Here is a 19,826-nt window from a genome sequence, read left to right as displayed (position 1 = left end):
TCATAAAAGGACCACAACATTTAGGCTTAAAGCGTAAGAATTGACAAATTTAAACCGTTGGCCTTAAAAAAAGTTATCTGTAAAAAATGTTTCCTGTATCTATAAAGCGTTTTTTTTTCTCAAAATATTGGACTGTTATGTAACCTTATGTGTTTTAAGGTGGGACTTAACCTAAAATTTGACTACAAAATGCAATTTTTGTTTTTGGAGAAATCTGAAACTTCAGGCATAGAAGAAAGCCATGACATGAGTTTTTAAGACTAATTTGCTTTATTTTGTTGCCTACGATAAGTTTTCTGCAAGCTAGTAAAAAAATATTTTTGGTTACCATGGCAACGCAACGTAGCATCTTTCAGTCTTGCTCCAATTTGAAGCCCGAAAGTCCATCCAATTCCTAGAATTTCCTCAGTATTTTCAAGAGGAAGCTATATGACCCCTTACATGAAGTATAGCTAGTCGGAGGTGGCGTGGGATTGAAAGCTGGCGTGTTTTCAACTGTGGAGATACTGTGAGAGCGAGATTCGAGTTTTATATCAGCGAAGTTTTTGTCTAAAATGCCAGGAGGGAAGAAGAATACTGTATATAGAAGAAAGCGGAAAGGAAAGCCTTTTACTGGAGTGCAGAGATACGCAAGGAAAGCGAAGAAAATGCCGCGTGCGGATAGAGAAGTCACAAACTCAGCATCGAGTTCCTCGTGTGATGAGGCTCTGTCAGATGCCGAAAGTGCTTCCATCAGTGCTTCGAGACTCAAAATGAGACCAGAAGATTCACCAGATAGTTCATCAAAGATTTCTGATGTAAATGATTTTCAGGGAGAGGGATACAGACTTGTAGACCTCAAGAAATTATATGCCACGTTGTCTGAAGCACATGTGTGCGAGGAAGGTGAGAAAACATAAGTGAACATCTGTTTTACTTTTAACCTTTTCTTTACTGTTCATGTCTCGTAGCATATGCTAGTAACAGTGTGCAGTTTCCATTTTTTTCTCTAAGAATGTTTTTTTACTTCTCTTCAGTACTATCTTTATTGTTTTCATTTATTAAAAATTACAGTTGTAACTGTCTGTTGTGTGGTATGTGGTGAATAAATTTTGTGACTCATATACATGTATGAGAATGCACAAAATAACTTTAGTGTATACTGTTATTATGTTCTAGGGAGTTTAACTCTGAAGGAGAATTCTTCTGGGAGAAATGGGCTAATGGCAGACCTCTCTGTGGAGTGTAGCTCCTGCCTTGAAGCTACACCATTGAAAACATCAGATACAATAACAAAGAAAGGGCAATCTTTTGACGTAAATCGTCGTGCAGTCTATCATTCTCTGGAGACAGGAGGTGGCTATGAAGGGCTAGTAACCTTTTGCAGCATCATGAACATGCCATGTCTATCACTACCTGCTTATTACAGACAAGTAGACACAATACTTGAGGCTTTAGAAGCTGAAGCCAAAGATGAAATGACACAGGCAGGGATAAGAGTTCGCGAGTACATCCTGAAGGAAAGTGGAGATGAAGTCAATGATGATGTAGTCGATGCAGCCGTTTCGTTTGATGGTACATGGGCGAAAAGGGGGTTTACCTCTCTGACTGGAGTTGTTTTTGTTATATCTGTAGACACTGGAGAGGTTCTTGACTATCATGTCCTTTCAAAAGAATGCCGGAAATGTACCATGAAAAGGTCTCAGTGTCAAACTGACGGGGAGTTCGAAGCATGGCAGATTGAGCATCTTGCTTCCAATGAGTGTGACATTAATTTTAATGGAAGCTCACCTGCAATGGAAGCTGAGGGTGCCATAGTTGTTTGGAGTAGATCTGTGGAACTGCATAAAATAAGGTATAAATGGATGGTTTCTGACGGAGACAGTAAGGCATTCAATACTGTGGAGAATATATATGGCGATGACTGCAAGGTGGAAAAACTGGATTGTGTTGGGCACGTGCAAAAACGCATGGGCAAGCACCTACTTAATCTTAAAGCAAGAACCAAAGGTAAACTTGCAGATGGCAAACCCATTGGAGGACGGGGCCGACTGACTGAGAGCCGCATTAAACGCCTTCAGAAGTACTATGGTCTAGCCATTAGACAAAACACCCTAACTAAAGCAAACCTAACAGAAAGAGAGGTTGATGTTGTTGTTTACACCATGAAGAAAAATATCATTGCCATCCTCCATCACAGTGTCCAGTCACAAGATGCTGCTAAACAACATCGCTTCTGCCCTGTTGGTGAGGATTCCTGGTGTAAATGGCAACAAGATTGTGCTACTGGAACAAATACTTATGAAGCAGGTGACTGTTTGCCTGAAGTGTTCTTTGAACTGCTGAAGCCAACATTCATCACACTTAGTGAAACTAAGCTGCTCCAAAGGTGTGTGCGTGGCGCCACCCAAAATCGCAATGAATGCATCAACGGACTGGTGTGGGCACGCTGCCCAAAACACAAGCATCATGGTGCCAAGGTGATTAGATGTGCAGTTGCTTCTACTGTGTGCCATTTTCATAGTGGAGCTGCCAGCAGAGCAAGAATAATGCAGAGACTGGTAATTCCAGCAGGGGAGTACACTCAGAAGGCCTCAGAAGAAAAGGACAAGAGGCGGTTGAGAAAATCGGACCTTCAGACCTCTGCTAAAGAAAAGAAGCGCCGGCAAGGAGAGCAAATGAGGCGCACACGCAGAGAAGATGCCCTACGGGAGGCTGATGGTGATACCTATGAACCTGGAGGCTTCTAAGTGACTGAAAGAAACATTTGCTATGATATTGGATAGTTCATAGCCATGCAAATTTGTGCAGACAATCTTCGTTTTAGCTTTTTAACTTTAATCGCACTTTTCTCAAAATGTGCATTTTGCGCATTCTAGAAAACATATCTCATAGAGGATTTAACCAATTGACTTGAAATTTTCAATGTTTATTGCTTTCAAAGAGTGTCTGGGAATGAGCAAAGGGTTTTTCTGTAGCTTTACTTTGTCAAAAGTTACAAAGAAAATTGTGGTGGAAATTCACCCCAAAAATTTTGCTTTACTTTAACTGGAGGCTGGAACCAAAGTTTTTTATATTTTTTAAAACTCTATGCTCATCCCCATGATTAGCCTATATACTATATAGTTATAAAAACAAATCAGAGCTAGCTGCATTCCATATCAAGATTTCTTTTCTAGAGTACATGTGGGTTGTGCACAGTATGGGGTAACAATATTTTGCTGGTATCAGGTTACAAATAAACTGTGTGCAGAAATAATTGAAAAAACTGAAATCTGTGATTCATTAGCTTTTCAGTGATATATGGTTTTATATGGTTTAACTAAAAACTGTGGATGTGACAAGTCATTGAAAAAAGGGGTCTTTTTTAGGTTAAGTCCCACCTTAACCATAGATAGTTTTTTCCAAGCTGCTTTTTCAGCCTTTTCAACCATGGAAACTCGCACGAGTACGTGAAAATATTTCACTGCGGTTTTTTTTCCTGAGGCTTTCTTAGGGCCTCTTCATATGAGTCCGGTAACCGGGCTGGCCCGGTTACCGGGACGAATTTTGTCGTCTGTTCATATGGGAAATTTCAGCCCGGTTACCGGGATGAAAAAGAGTCGAAAAGGGCGCGAAACGTGGACTGAGGCCCTGGGAACGAGTTTGAGCGCGAAATTCAAGAAAGTAAACAAAGATGGCGCCACGTTCAACAGTTATATCGTTCGCTCCCATCGTAGCGTTATCAACGCTCGTAGCTCTAGTGCTACAACTTCACGGGGTCCTTTTGCTGTGGAAAATACATCAAACCAGGCAGATTGATGCAATCCGGATCGGCTTGTTGCGGAAGAAAAGTTATTTCTTCCGAAATGTAAAGCAGCTGAAGCAGAGAGATTTGTACAGAAAAAAACAAAGTTGTTGGCATAAACCCGGTCGAACTGACTTGTGGTGGAAAAACATCTGGACGGGAGTAGCACCTGAAGAATGTTGGAAAGAGAACTTTCGGATGTCAAGGGCTGCTTTTGTGAACCTGGTATCGGAGCTAAGGCCATACATTTCACCAAACCCAAAGTCACCTAACCACAGGGCATTGAGTGCAGAAAAAAAGGTTGCAGTTGCATTGTATTTTTTAAAAGACACTGGTTCCCTGAGAATGACAGCCAATAGTTTTGGAATAGCACTCAACACTGCATCAGCTGTTGTAAATGAGGTTTGTCAAGCTATTTCAAACTATCTTGGCCCGAAATATCTCCATCTTCCTGAAGATGAAGAAAGCATGAGGGAGAAGGTAGCAGAATTTGAAGCCAAATTTGGCATGACACAAGCTTTTGGTTGCATTGATGGGACACACATTCCAATTCAGTGCCCATCAGAGAACTCACAAGATTTTTTCTGCTATAAGCAGTTTTTTTCATTAAGTGTGCAGGCTGTGTGTGACTATAAAGGCTCCTTCATGGATGTTGAATGTAAGTGGCCTGGAAGTGTCCACGATGCAAAGGTTTTTTGCCAATTCTTCCATCAGTGCCAAATTAAGAAGTAATAAATTGCCCTGTACATTTCAGACTCCAATTCCAGGTGGTGTCAAAATACCTAATTACCTCATTGATGATCCAGCTTATCCATTGCTTCCTTTCTGCATGAAAGAGTATGATTCATGTACCAGTAATGAACAAGTTGTTTTCAACAACATGCTGCGTTCTGCCAGGAACCAAATTGAATGTGCTTTTGGCCGGCTTAAAGCAAGATGGTCCATACTCACTACAAAAGTGGACTTCAAACTTGAGGCAATACCAACAATGATTTATGCATGTTTTGTATTACATTATTATTGTGAGAAGCATAACATGTATGTTGATCAGGACTTGGTTGACTCGCAAATTCAACTTATGAAGGAAAATGAAGATCCGTTTAAAAACACTCCTGATCCAATTTACTCTTGTGATGTGGGAGAAGGGAGTGTTGTGAGGACAACACTCACACAATTAGTACTGAAGAATCTTTAACGTAGTACTTAAACTTTACCCAATTTACATGTATTGCTGTACTTAGTTTAATTAACTTAAGGGGGGAGACCCTTAAATACAAAATGCATGCTATGGATGACTTCTAACTGTCATATCTTGAGCTCCCTTAGTATCCTTGATTTAGTTTTTGGCCATATTTGTTCTATTGGAGGTCGCCTTCACTTTCGGTAGTCATGATCATATTTGGTAAGTCACGTAACCATAACACAAAAACCGTATAAACTCACACAGCTTACATCTTTCCCCAATGAAACAAAAGCCAACGGGTAGAGTGCATTCAGGTGCAAAATTTGTAGAATGGATTTATTAAAATGTATGTTATTGAAGAAGCTATGACATCACAAAAACTTCATGACGTCATAGCTTTTTCAGTAATGCGAATTTTAACAAATCCATTCTACAAATTTTGCATTTGAATGCACTCTACCTGTTGGCTTTTGTTCCATTGGAGAAGGATGTAAGCTGTGTGAGTTTATACGGTTTTTGTGTTCTGGTCACGTGACTTGCCAAATATGGTCATGACTACCAAAACTGAAGGCAACCTCTAACAAAACAAATATGGCCAAAAACTAAAGCAAGGATACTAAGGGAGCCCAAGATATGATGGTTAGAAGTCATCCATAGCTACCATTTTGTAGTTAAAGGTCTCCCCCTTAATTTGCTAGCTGAACATTGTCAAGACATGAAAGATCCTAGCATATAACAACAACTTGATATTCTTGAACACAAACTAAGGCCACTTGAATGTTGGTAGTGTTCATTGACCAGCCCCTATATGATCGGCCAAAAGCGATTCATATTACAGTGTAGGTACTGTAGGTGGCACTTTTCAAATTTAATTGTAACTATAAATTTCCATTTTTTGAACTAGTGTATTGGTTTCAGTTAATTACAAAGAAAAATTTTAACTTAAAATGTTTGTCTTAAACAGCACTCAGTACCAGTAGAAAAAATATAGTTGGGAAAATAACCAAGTAGAGATGTAATAAGAAATCCTTTTCTGAAACATCCTCAGATTTGTGCAATCAGGCAACTATGAATACTATAGTGAGCGATCAAACTGTGGATTATGGCCTTGCTTATTAAAGAAGCTAAGGAAGATGCCCAATTTCGAAAGGACCTTGCTGAGGCAATGTGGGAGTCTACAGCAAGTTTTTCTCATAGTATTGAAAATGTTAGTAAAGCTATGACTGATCTAGGTGCAGGAGTTTGTCGATCAATCGAGATGCTATCACAAGCATTGCAACAACCTTATGCAGTACGTGCACCTGTAAATCAGAATTTGTTCTATCAAAACCCAATGCAAGTTGCACCTCAGGCTGCTGAGGGTGTTTATGCCCAGCTGTTTAGCCAACATGGTAGCCAGCAAGATCCAGGAAGCAGTGGAAGCTTTTATTATCAACCATAGAGTTATGACATTATGACATTGTCTCATAGATCTATATTGTATATAGATATACAAACACAACTTGATGCTATGGAAATAACTGACAGAGTTTTCTATTCTATGGGCAAATAAGTTGACCTGCCAATTTCCATTTTTCTGCCAACATTTGCATTTTGTTGATATTTAATTCAATTTTAATACTCAGAGAAGGCCCTACCTTGTTTTGATTTAATCTGTTATCAGTGGGGAATTTTTGATAATTATTTTTAAAAGTATTTTTTATTCATTGTTTTTCAAATGTAAACAGCCTTGTTTGGCATAATTTGGCCCACAGAAAATGTTTCAAACAGCATTCTAGTGTATCCAACAAAATTTCAGACTTCCTCAGTACGTGTTGTTAAAGTTTTCATACTGAGTTTGACAAATTCAGGCCATAATCCACAGTTGGATTGCTCACTATAGTATTCATAGTTGCCTGATTGCACAAATCTGAGGATGTTTCAGAAAAGGCACTAGAGCTACGAGCGTTGATAACGCTACGATGGGAGCGAACGATATAACTGTTGAACGTGGCGCCATCTTTGTTTACTTTCTTGAATTTCGCGCTCAAACTCGTTCCCAGGGCCTCAGTCCACGTTTCGCGCCCTTTTCGACTCTTTTTCATCCCGGTAACCGGGCTGAAATTTCCCATATGAACAGACGACAAAATTCGTCCCGGTTACCGAGCTCATATGAAGAGGCCCTGAGTCTTCTTACTGTCGAGAGAGGTTTAAAAAATATTATTTCTCGTCTTTGTTTAATTTCTTTTATGAAATCTCTACGCGCACCAAGTCCCTGTAGAAGTCGAACCAGAGATCGTTCGCTATGTTCTAATGAGTAGTACTGGTGTTCCCCTCGACTGTGCAGGCGTGTCAACGCGTGTTAACGCGTGTCAACGCCGGCGGTGCGTGACGCGTCTACCAGACCATAGGACGGTTCATTTCAAAATGTTTCGTAACTCCAGCGTTTTGAAAAGTTTCGCAATGTCCTTTTTTGAATGACTTTAAATGTCTTTGTTTGACTTCTAATCCTTTTCATGGACATTGTTATGTATTCCTTAGGGGCGGCTTCAAAAGTCTTAGGTAAAATAAAACAAATTAATCTACATAGAGACTTAGAGGACAATGAAAATGCCCTAATCCTAAACTCTCGGATGAGCTATCCCGCAGGATGCATACTTACCCCGGGAGAACTATCTTGTCGGCTAGAACTCAACAGGTATCACGCCGAGAGTTGCCGATTTGTCGGGGCAAAACTTCCAGATGGAGCGCAAGGAAGCACGCAATGCAGACATGAGGTTGGAGTCGTGAAACACGCGAATGAAGTACCCATTAAAAGAAAAGGTGTCGCCTTAAGCCTGTGTGGTTGATTCGAAAACTACTCATTGTATTTAATCAATCAATCAATCAATCGCTTTATTTAACGTGGTCAGAACGCTTAGCTAAAAGCTAGTTTACAGGTACGCCACGAAATAAAAAGAGAAAAGGAAATTATAAAGCCTTGTGAAGGTATATAAATTTAAATAAATTAAGATTAAGAACTAGCTAATATTAAAATATAAGAATTTAACAATGTAGTCACCAAGTAAAATGTATAAAATGTAATCATTAAAAACAGTAAATATAATCAAGGATAGATCCTCACCGCACTAGAGTCCCGTGAGATCTAATGTTTTAAAGTAATTTTTAAAAGCAGTAAATGTTTGTATCTTTCGAGACTCGTCCGGTAAAGCGTTCCATAATTTCGATGTAGCATATCTCCATGATCTTAACCCGAAGGTTGTTGATTTTACTTTTGGGAGGTCTAGTATTGTGGTGCCCCTAAGGTTATAAGTGGAGCACCTTACTGTTATAAGATCACGTAAGCTTTTTGGACCTGCATCACTGGCTAATATCTTAAAGACAGTGGACAGTATTTTCGCTAATCGCTGTTCACGAAGACTTGAGAGACCGATACGCTTACAAAGTTCCTCATAAGGCGAGGACTTATCTCTAAAAACAAAACGGAGCGCACATTTGAAGGAGGAATGTTTTGTCTGACATGAGACAATGGACTTTGGACGTAAAGAAGCTTATTTTATGAAAATGACGAAAGGAATGGCTAGTTTAAGCATCTAAGCATGACATTTCTGCATGAAAAACAATTTTGTATAGTGCACTTGTAAATCACGTGTCATATAAATCGTGCCGAGCTCATTCTAGGCAAGAAAAAGAGGGACAAACTTTTTTTAAAATCTCCCTCATCAACAACTGGTAAACAGAGGTTCTAAGAGCCACATAATTTCTTTAGAGTGTGGCGAGTTACCTTCAAAAAAGAAAAAAAAATGCCGGATAACAGAATCTAGCCAATACATTTTATCACGAGAGAGAACCCCTGTAGCGTTAAAATGATCATCTGCTGCTGATTACTTAAAGTCACGTTCCTGCCTGCAAGCAAGCTATTAGGCTGTAGTCATGTACTCCATCATAACTCACGAACTGGACAAGAGTGATGACAAACAAGAAAGCGTCACGGAAATTAATTTACAGAATGCCGGTAAATGATCATTCGATCGCTACCAGTGAAAAAGCGCACGAATGCTGCACTAAAATTCAACCAATTATCTTGAACTAAAAGAGATTTCTGTTAAGATTTCCGTTCTAATTTTGAGAAATACAGACAAATGCCACGTAAAATGCCTTTATACTCTAACGCTCAGCTTGATGCCAGTAAAACACGATTCAGGGGAGGAAAATCTCTGAATTTTTGCTCAGATTTCTCAGTCATTCCGCTGGTGGACTCCTTGTCATTAAGTATTTAAGAATATCCCTTAAAGACTAATTTTGCTCAAAGAAAGTACCCTTCACCTGCAGAGTATGCCATCCGGCATCACCGACGCTCAAGCGACAAAGAGAGCTCTGCTTAACATTTATTTATGGTACCTCCAGGTCAAATTTTTTTTTTTTTATCACTAGAGCGGATTTACGAATAGCATGAAAAAAAATTATGATGATGATCGTTGCTAGATTGATTCATAACTGAAATTGAAACCATTTACTATTGGAACATAATTACATAACACATACAGTCTTTGGCAATTCTCCTTGAAAAATTTTACAGCCTTGCAAATTTATTTGGAAATTTCGATATTGAGGCAACACGATTAACATTTAAGTAGTGGTGAAATATTTATAATTCTTTTTGTTTTGGTGAGGTTAAGTCTGGATCTGTACCAATGACACCGTAAGCAGGACCGGAAGTGTTTTTTTATTGGTCACATTTCCGGTAACACCAAAGCATGTCGTTCACGTGTGTAGTAGCGCCAAAGTCCGCTTTTTTATCCAAACAGTTACTAGTACACGTTTCTCTATCGGGTCCGATATTTTGCCTGTTAACTCGTGCGCGAGTGTACAGTACAGAGTGTATTCACAAGTTTCTCAATTACTTTAGCCCTGCGTACTAATTAAAGTCTATGTCTAACTGAAAACGTGAACTCAAGTCAAGAGACATGGTTCGGTCCAAGCATGGCTACCCGAGTAAACAGGGGTTATACTCTCCGGATCTCGAAAAAGAAGCTTGTGGTGTTGGATTTGTGGCTAAGATAAATGGAGAAAGAAGTTACCAGGTAAAGAGAGGTGTTCTGTTGTTATGCAACTTGTTAGTTGTGCTGAGAGTTGGCTTGAAAGTGAATTGAATCCTTAAATTACACGGTTTATCGTAGAAGCGGCACGAATAGTAAGGTTATGAAACAGAACGATTTCGCAAATTCACTAATTTCTTTTATATATATAACCGCTTGGAAATCGTAGTTTACTATTTAAAACGTTGCTAGCCTTGTTGATCGTTATGTAGAATCCTAGTATCACTTAAACAACGGTTTTCATTCGAGCGAATTTTGCTTCAACTCGCCGTCATGTGTCAGGCTCGAGGAGTAGTTTCACATTCATTAAGTATTTTCCCGGGTTTTTCTTCGGTCCACGACCCTCAGTGAGAATTTTTGGCAAAGTGCAGGGCCATTTTTTAGTTTGTTTACCTTGTCTTTTGACTTCGTTTCAAGATGCTTGCGTTGAAGGTTTTCCTTTACGTATTAAATATTAAATATGCTAGAAAAAACTATCAAGGTGACTTTGTTTTCGTGTTGTTATCACGCAAGACACTGTTGACCCTGGTTGTGTGGGCTCGTTGTTCGCTTTTAACAATACCTGTTTCACTCGAACCCTTGTCTAGCCATCATCTGGTCGTGTTTCATTAGAATTTACATTCTTTACTCGCACCCAGAAACCCTTATTTATTTCGGAGGTGTGCATGTTAATTTTCAAGTCTTTAGCTATAGAAACACAGGTAGCCCGGGTAACTTCCGAAACGCAGGTGAATTTTCACCCTAAACGAGACGCTCGCAAATTTTAAATTTATTTTAGTATCATTGCATGTCAGTTAAGATAATACTGTGAATTTCTTTTATTATTGCTTAAGTAAATTTTTATTCAATTTTTATCCTTTTGTCATTAAACAGTTGTGTTGTTAGATCCGGTCTTAAATTATTTATCATTCGGTTGATTACATTAGTCTGTGTGTTTTTGTTTTGAACGTTTTTGGAATGAATGTTTTGAACGGATTTTGGAATTTTTTAATATTCTTTCTTGTAAAATAATCCACCTGATGGTTGAAAGTGTTGTCATAACTTGTCTTGTTGGAACTGTTTTTGGCACACGCCCGGAAAAAACCACACCCCACAGATTTTATTTGCAACCTGTTTTGCTCCTTTTTTGTTTTCTCCCTTTGGAAGATAATCTTGTTTTGAAACGTAGGATCATATTACTTTTGTCACCGTAGATATAAATTTACAGGGTTGTGTTTACCGTGAAATTTATCAGAAGGGTGTCCCATCGGAAAATGTTTCATTAACATCTATACCCAATTCTTGCCTGCTTCAATGTTTGAATGTAATTCTATTTTTAGAGTAGATTGTATCTGCACTATTAATAATACAGAGCTTATACTATTTTTTTGGCTCTATAAGCTATTTTTTTGTTGATGATTGTGAAATTGAGTATTTTTATCCATGAGCTACTGATTATGCAATGTTTTGTATCTTGTTTTTAATGTTTTTTACAAGTTAGAGAGTAAAATAATTTGATCAATTAAAACTTTGGTGAATTTTGGGTTTTGAGATCAGATGAACTGAATATGTATTTTTTGTTTGAAGCGTGCTAGTTTTAAAGTGCAACCTATCATTGGTATCAAGCTGATGGAATCATTTTAAAGTAAAAAAGGTTAACAGAATTGTTTTAAACCTTTTGTAAGCACAAGGCAAATATAGTAGATGAATTCTTACTGAAAAGTTCTTCAGTTTGGAAACTGCGAAGCATTGTTTCTTGTCAAAAAAATTACTCTTTTTGTAAAAAAAAACTCCCCAAATATAGACACATTTCATTTAATTATTAATTTCAAACTGTGATGGCTTTGTGAAGGTGTTATGAGAGCAACTGGTTAATGTAATACAGAAATAACTCTGACTGGCTAATATTTTTGACAGAATCTTATCAGTAAGGGAACAGACTGCAATACATAATTCACTTTATTGTGCATATTTAAAATGTTTTTCAAATTCTTGATGTCTCATTTGGCAAAAGATGAAAATTTATAAATTAATCATAACTTTCAAATAGAGATTAAAATACAATAGAGTGCTCCCCAACACGTCCAATAAACATATTTTTCAAAAGTGATAGGAAAATTTTAAGATTAGTTTTTTGTTAAGCTGAACTGAAGTCAGTTTCTCATTATAATAGTTTCACTGTCTGTAGTCTTGAAATTACACAGATTAATTTTTCTTCTGCATGTTGATAGATACTGTCAAGAAGGAGTCATAAGTATTTAAGTTATACAGTGTTAACAGGAGTCATGTTTGGCTTATATCCTATATCCTATATAGGCTAGTAACACAAAATTTGAAAGAAAGTGATAATGAAAAATTTGTGTGCTTAGTTTCATGATAAGAAAACATTGAAGACTTTTGCATGAGTCCCAGCCAGAATTTATTAATCAAAGGGCTCTTGGAGCCAGCTCGTTCATATTAAGGCTTAGGTTTGTATTGCTTTCTGGACTCATTGAATATAGGTACAGTTGACTTCAGTTTATGTGAACTTTCAAGACCTATGGAATAAATTTTCTTTTATTTTTGGACTGTTGTGGGATAAGAAAACTTATGCATTTGTTGTGATGGGAATTGGGAAAAAGGTTGTGTGGGACGGGCAGAGGTCATTAGGTAGACAGTGTCCTTTTTGTTGGTGTGTGTGTGTGGGGCGGAGGATGGGCTGGGTGGGCATAATCAGGTATCAAATGTTGCTCTAGCAGCAAAATATCTGTAACCCTCATCTTTCATGATCATTTGCACTATTGTGAAATATTCCATGCCCATTTCTTGATATCTTTTGTTTTTAACAAACCGGCCATTGCATTTGGTTTCTAATAAAGCCGCAACAATTGTTCTTAATAGTTAATATTTGTGTAGTCACCAAACAGATGAGAAATAAAACCACCAGGAAAGTAATCAAATGGCCAGTCATGAAAGCAATGCTTTGCTTTTTCCTATAAAAATTCGCCAGTTCCTCATGTAAGCCAATAACAATATAAGGCACATAGCTGAAAATCAGTGGGTGTACACCCCTAAATGTTGAAAATATATCAAATCAAAGGAACAGTTTCAGTCTCAGTCCACACTTTTTTTTTTTAACAAAATAAACACGACATGCAAAGCTGTCAATTGTTTCTTAAATATTGCACGTTTAATATTCAATGGTGACATATTAAGTTGGTAAATTCTGTGCAGACATCACACAACCAACTGATGCACAAAGCAAGAAGACTATATGAAGGCTTGAAATTATGTTTCAAGAAAATGATCAAGAAAGTGGCAAGGAGTATTCCACAATAGTGCAAATAATCATGAAAGATGATCGCGAAAAAGTGATTGCGTGACGCATGGTTAGTTGTAAGATGACATGTTATCATGTATCAGACAAAAAAAAAATGTATAAATTCTCAGTCTGCATTTTGTACTGACCACATTGGTGGTGCTGTTTTTGTTCGAGTGAGCCTCAAGTCTGAACCAAAATATTGAAGTTAAAAAAAATTTTATTGAGACTATCTTGGTGGCTATGATTGAAATGTGGAATTTATATTGAAGAGCTCCTAAGGACAAGTGCAATGATAATGCAATGATTACTTTATACCAACTGAAGACAAACATAAATGCACAGCTTACTAAGAAGGCTGCCTTTGATGCTCTTTTGCCTGGTCTCAGCATGAGTTGAAATGAACCCCCTACCAGTCCCTTAGGTGTGAACATTTTGGCTTCTTGATTCAAGTTGCATTTTCAGAAGTTCAGAAATGTGATTTGAGGTTATTATTTTTATAAAACCATACAAACATTTTATTTCTTTCCACATGAGTTTCTGAGCTTCATCAAAATTAATTTTGACTTTCACTAAGTGGGGAAAGGTAGCATGTGATACTACATCCATTTGTGGTCCACAATGTAACGTCCATCCACAGGCGACAACTTCTGTCAACATCTGCTTCATTGCTTTCAGCATGAATGTTCTAAAACCAGATCACACTTTAGTTTCATTTAGGTTATATGTGATAAGATTTGTCAAAGCAGTATGCTTTCTATGGTACATAACAAAAAAGTATATAACAAAAAATAATTTTTGTGTTCTGTTCTTGATCTGACTGCTAAAAAGAAGAGTGGGAAGCTTACTGACAGGACCACCTTGAAAAGGAATATTATTTTTAGGGGTTTTAACCTATAAACATAGACTGACTATGGTTTTCACAGAGAAATGAAATTAATGGAAATAGTGAAAAGTAATAGGTGACTTTTTTTTCTTGTCACAGGAAAAAAAATATTTGAAAAATTAGGTCTTTAAAATTTAGCTGGAGGATTCTGTATAGAAGCAGTATAATCCTCTGATCTCATGTTCCCAAAGTACACCTAATTGACAACTACACAACCTGGAGTATGTACCTATCAACTGAGTGGGGAGGTCATATGGAAAAATGTTTGGCTCAAGGTCATGATGTATGGATTGAATGCTGGAAAGTCTTTGCTTGATAACCAAGAGCCAACTGTTTTCCCTGTTTGGCCCATTCAAACTCAAGAGGCAATAAATCTTTTATTATGTGATAACTCAGTCTGATGAAATTTTCAGTCGTGTTTCGAGATGAATTAAAAAGGAATTACATTCATGAGCAGGGTGTGTGCTGGACATGTAATTAAAGGAAGGTTCTAATATGAAAACTTCTTTATTTCTTTGAGTCAGAACAAGAAACTTGTGAAATCATAACTCTTCCTTGCAGAAATATATCAATAGATGTGATCTGCACATGATGAAAGCTTTGAGGAAAAAATTTTTTTCTTTGAAAGAGAGCATTTCACCATTTGAACTGGCAACTAGTGCTGAAAAGAGCCGTTAGATATGCAAAGTGAGCAAGCTGCAAAATACAATACCTTAAGTTATTAAACAGAATGATGGAATGGAGGACTGGTGGATCTGCTGAATGGTGGAATATCTTGAGGTGCAGAAAGATGGAATATCCTAAAATGCCAAATACCTTTTTTTGTTTAACAAAAGCCTTGAAAAATGGAATTGCAATAAAAGAATAGATTATTTACATTTAACAGGCAACATTAAAAGAAGTATTGGTAATCATTATTGCAGCCCAGAGGACAAGGGAATCATGAGACTTTGGAACTAGCCCCTTTAAATTATTATATTACTATTGTTATCATTATTATTATTGTTGTTAATATTATTGTTTCCATTTAATTATTGGTTGAATGTCAAGTAGACAATATATTCTTGCATTACCTTTGTCTTGTGAAACAGGGTACTCATAAATATGTGGTATGCAGCTGATTTTCTGTTTTCACGTGAGAAAATATGCCGCAGCACTCACCTTCTAGCATCATTATACAAACCCCTCATTCTTTTCAGTACTATGGAATTTGTGCTATATCAATACCCACATGCAGTCTTTGACTGTCAATTTTTAATTATTGTCTTAAAGGTGTTGTCTGAAGCACTTACAGTGCTGGAACGGATGAAACACAGAGGAGCTGTTGGGTGTGAAGAGAGCTGTGGAGATGGTGCCGGTGTCATGACAGGAATTCCACATGCTTTCTATGAACAAGTTATACAGTAAGAATTTTGTTTATAAACTTTGTGATTGTGTCTAGTGCAGTGGATGTAACAAACTGTAGACTTGATCTGGCAGATTATTCAGTTACAAGGTTTTCATCAAAGACCCCAGAAGTCTATGCACATGAACTGCTGCTCCCTTCTATACAAGAAAGCTGGGTAAATAAAAAAAGCAATGTACATGGTATTTGTGCTATGGTTTAGGGAAGGGAAATTGCTTTGGCCTATATTCAATAAAAGAGAACAGAGGTTTTTGTGACACATTTGGCAAACTGTTTTGCAGTACTTTGTTACGATAAAAGAAACTCTGTCTTTGCACAGTGATACTGACCTGCCTGTGAGAAAATCATACTGTTTGTTACGTGCATGTCTAGACTCATTCCTATAGTTACATTGTGTATTACTGAAATATGTACTTGTGGGACCTTCTGTGTTTGAATCAATTGGGAAGTTGTATAGGAATATGATAAAATATTGAAAGACTGAAATAAATTGCTAGAAAATGTAAGAGGAAACACACTTTATTAGGATCAAGCTGTATTTTTATCTCTCTGTGATGTCATAAATTGTTTACAATTAGGTGATATTTTATTTGGATACATTTTTTCACCCTTAAACTTGATAATTTATGTCAACTTTCAGAGAAAACAAACTTGGATTCACATTGCCCATAGCTGGTGATTATGCAACTGGAATTTTCTTTATTGATACAGATCCTAACAAGGTAAGCTGATTTTAATAATGGCAAAAAAGCCTGTTAACCCCTTTAACTCCTAGATCAACTGTCAACCATACAATTCTTATAATTTTAGTTCAGAGAATTTAGTATTGGATCAAGTAATTATCCCTAAATTGATATTTTTCTTTTTTTCTTATTACTTATCTGGTTGATATTGTATTGGTATTGTGAAGAGAAATTCTGTCTTGGTCACTCATGGGAGTTAAAGGGTTAAGATATTTGCATCAGAGTCTTTGTTTCTTGCTTCCTGAATGATCTGTGTCTAAGAATCAAGTTTGGGAAATAAAGAATCAAGATTGGATGACTCTGAATTGTGTCACTGATGAAATTTGTATCAGTTGTGACATATGCGAGTCATTCTGGATATCTTGACTTTTTTAAGTATTTGTGTTCAATGGGAATGCCAGATATTTTTGTGAAATCCTCTTTTTTTTAAACTTAGAACAAGTCTAAGTGCTAAACATGAACTTGTGGCTCACTTTTGAGTAAACCACAAATTTTTACTTGCATTTTCATGTAACCCTTTCCTGGAAACTGACATTTTATTTCTAGCAACAATAGATTCAAATGACATAAAGCTAACTTTGAAATATTGAGCTTCATGCCCTCGTATGCAACCTACTCTAAGACAGTCACCTTATGATGGACACTTGTGATAATAGTTTGTACAAATGCAGTGGACACTTAAAAACTGAAAATGAATTAAGGTAATAAAGAATATCCATGAAATTGAATCAGCGATCAGTTTAATTTGAATCTCTCATGTTTATTTCTGCATCAGGCCAAAGTATGTGAAGACATGTTTTCAGGACTTGCTAAGGAATGCCAAATTGAGGTATATGTGAAACTTACAACATTTAGTTTTCTTGAAATATTTTGGCATGGATTATTTCCTCTGTTTTTCATATCTTATATTTTCTCTGTTGTACACTAGTTTATAAGGTATCTTTCTGAAGTTTCTAATATTTCTTTCTGATTTAAATGGATAGGTCCTCGGTTGGCGGGATGTGCCATTTGACAACAGCATGATTGGAAAAACTGCAGTTGAAAGCCAGCCACTAATCAGACAGGTACAACTTTCAGTAACTTGGAAACTGGAGCCCTTTGAAATATGACTGCATATAGGGCTTGCTAGAAGAATGTAAATCTCTTTTTTAATTACTTTTAGGTGTTTGTGACAAGTTCACTTGACCAAGAAACATTTAAAAAGCAGGTATGGAAACATTTATTCAAGAAACAATGAAAAATCAATCAATGGTTATTGTGAAAAGAAATCCTGTGTTTTGATTGGCTCTGGCTACTTGAAAGATTGTTCCTAATGTCTTAATGCCCACTTAGGGCTTCCTTCTTTGTTCCTGTCTTAATGATTACTCTGGTTGTATTCAAGAAAAGCACTTTGCCATCGATCAATCCATGTTTTTTCACTGTGGAGGAGGGGGTTGGGTGGTTGGGGGTATTGTTATCACTCTTTTTTTGGATTTTACAGTTCCCTATAATAACTCTATACAAATTACATTTTCACCCATCTTGATCCACACACACATCATGCCTCTCACATTAGGATTGCCAAACCATGGTTCCTGCTTTCTCCTTTTGTGGCTGCTTCAATCACAAGCAGGGGTAATTGTGCTGGGAAGTTGGGAAGAAGGTCTCAGACAATGTGGAGCTCATCTTTACTTACTGATAAATATTATTTTGATCCTTTCTTGAATTTTCAGGTTTATCTCTTGAGAAAAATGGCTACAAATAGAATTGGCACAAAAAACCGGCGGTTCTACATCTGTAGTTTATCCTGTGACACCATTGTTTACAAGGTATTTACTATGTTTATTGAATTGGATAATATATTGCTTAATGAAATTTTTAGGATTATCAGGAGGTGGCATGGGGGAGTGGTTAAGGTGCTTGACTTGTTAACTAGTGTCCCAGGTTGCCATTCACTGGATTTGTTCTTGGTCACTTTGAGTTCAACTCCTCATCTGCACTGTGTTGCAGCCAAACTGGACTGCCTGCTGCAAGTTGGGATTTTCAAGCATTTAATGTTTATTTCAGTCATTGTAAAGTGCTATTGGATAGTGATGGAAGTAACACTATTTAAATAATAAATTTAAAATATTATTATTATATATTATTATTATTATATATATTATTTTATATATATATATAATTTTATATATTATATATTATTAAAATTATTATTATTATTATTATTATTATTATTATTATTATTATTATTATTATTAGAAAATAACAATGATTTTTTGGGATTATGATCTCAGGGAATGTTAAAGCCAGACCAACTCCAAGGATTCTATTTAGATCTGCAGTGTAAAGATTATCGGTGAGAACATTGCTTTACAATATTACAACAGTCCATGATAGATCATTAACTTCTTCACTACTTGTTATTGATTTGTGTACATGTTGCATGTTGATGTAAAGAGTATCCAATTAGGACTTTCAAATTAATCTTTTCATTTTTTATTATCTTTAATTGATTTAATTCCTTGAAGTTTCCCAATTAGATTTTCATAGCAAGGAGGAAATCAGGGGAAAAAGGAAAATAGTAACATGTTGTAATACTCCTTTTGTTTTGAATTTTGATTTTGTTTGTCTTGGGATAGGACCCATTTTGCTTTGGTTCATGGAAGATTTTCCACAAACACATTCCCCAGCTGGGAGAGGGCTCATCCAAACAGGTTTGTGTCTTTCAACTTTGTTTTGTCAAAATTTTTTAAAATTTATTTTTAAAATTGCTATTTATAAATTAATCCATTACACTCTAACATCTGTATATAGAGTCGTCATACTTTTTTCTATACATTTCTTTTTGTATATGCAAGGAGAATTTGTCTAACAATCAATAGCTTGTTGAGTTTGCAATTGTTTACTTTATTCTTATGACCTTGTTGTTTGATTCAGGGGTGATGCTTATTACTCTTAGGGGTTCAAGGGATAATGAAATTTATAGGTTGTGCTAGTGGCAAGTGTTATGGTTGTTGCATTTGTAGTGGAGGAACTGCAGATATGATTATGATGATGAAGTAGATAATGTTGATGGTAATAGAGATTATGATAGTAATACTGATGGTGAGAGAGACATGATTATTATCAGAGATTTTACTGATCACTGCTGGTGTTTTGTTAAATCTTGTTGTGAAGGAGCACTGTCAGGCAAGGCTATAGACAGGTAGAAAATAACTTTGAAAAAAACTTCTCTCTCTCTGTGATTTGAAAGTGAGTTTTAAAAGTATCTTTCTCCTTCCCTCTACTGAGAGAAGGAAAAATAATGGTGATGGTGATCATTACTCTTTTGCTATTACAGATATCTAGCTCACAATGGAGAGATCAACACAATAAGAGGAAACATCAACAACATGAACACAAGAGAAGGAACCATGGTTAGCAAGTACTTTGGCAGCAACACCCAAAAGTAAGAAGACTGAAACAGCACTTAGCACTAACAAGGCTTATGAAATTTAAGGAATTAAAGA

General features: G+C 36.6%; 2 protein-coding genes across 4 annotated transcripts in view; both read left to right on the top strand.

Annotated features, from left to right (window-relative positions):
* The first annotated feature begins 414 nt into the window (after positions 1-414).
* On the top strand, positions 415-3,247 carry LOC149041630 (uncharacterized). Its single transcript, XM_089214784.1, has 2 exons — positions 415-885; positions 1,159-3,247. Exons 1-2 carry the CDS (start codon positions 555-557, stop codon positions 2,727-2,729), a joined length of 1,902 nt encoding a protein of 633 aa, XP_089070910.1. The 5' UTR covers positions 415-554; the 3' UTR covers positions 2,730-3,247.
* A 6,433-nt stretch (positions 3,248-9,680) lies between these two features.
* Positions 9,681-19,826, top strand: part of LOC113678838 (uncharacterized) — a 38,660-nt gene continuing 28,514 nt past the window's right edge. Inside the window, exons 1-10 of one of the 3 annotated variants that reach the window (XM_089214781.1) lie at positions 9,681-10,012; positions 15,463-15,593; positions 16,236-16,317; positions 17,114-17,167; positions 17,322-17,402; positions 17,501-17,545; positions 18,051-18,146; positions 18,612-18,673; positions 18,957-19,031; positions 19,658-19,765. In XM_089214781.1, the coding sequence (XP_089070907.1) occupies positions 9,896-10,012; positions 15,463-15,593; positions 16,236-16,317; positions 17,114-17,167; positions 17,322-17,402; positions 17,501-17,545; positions 18,051-18,146; positions 18,612-18,673; positions 18,957-19,031; positions 19,658-19,765 (851 nt within the window). In that variant the 5' untranslated portion in view covers positions 9,681-9,895. The remainder of the gene's footprint in view (positions 10,013-15,462; positions 15,594-16,235; positions 16,318-17,113; positions 17,168-17,321; positions 17,403-17,500; positions 17,546-18,050; positions 18,147-18,611; positions 18,674-18,956; positions 19,032-19,657; positions 19,766-19,826) is intronic. The other 2 variants (XM_089214782.1, XM_089214783.1) reach the window with 2 other exon arrangements.

Source organism: Pocillopora damicornis, chromosome 8 (genome assembly GCF_964200805.1).
Source record: "Pocillopora damicornis chromosome 8, jaPocDami1.2, whole genome shotgun sequence".
In the NCBI taxonomy this organism is placed as follows: Eukaryota; Metazoa; Cnidaria; class Anthozoa; order Scleractinia; family Pocilloporidae; genus Pocillopora; species Pocillopora damicornis.
The sequence above is the reverse complement of the archived record's forward strand: the minus strand, read 5'-3'. Positions and strand labels throughout refer to the sequence as shown.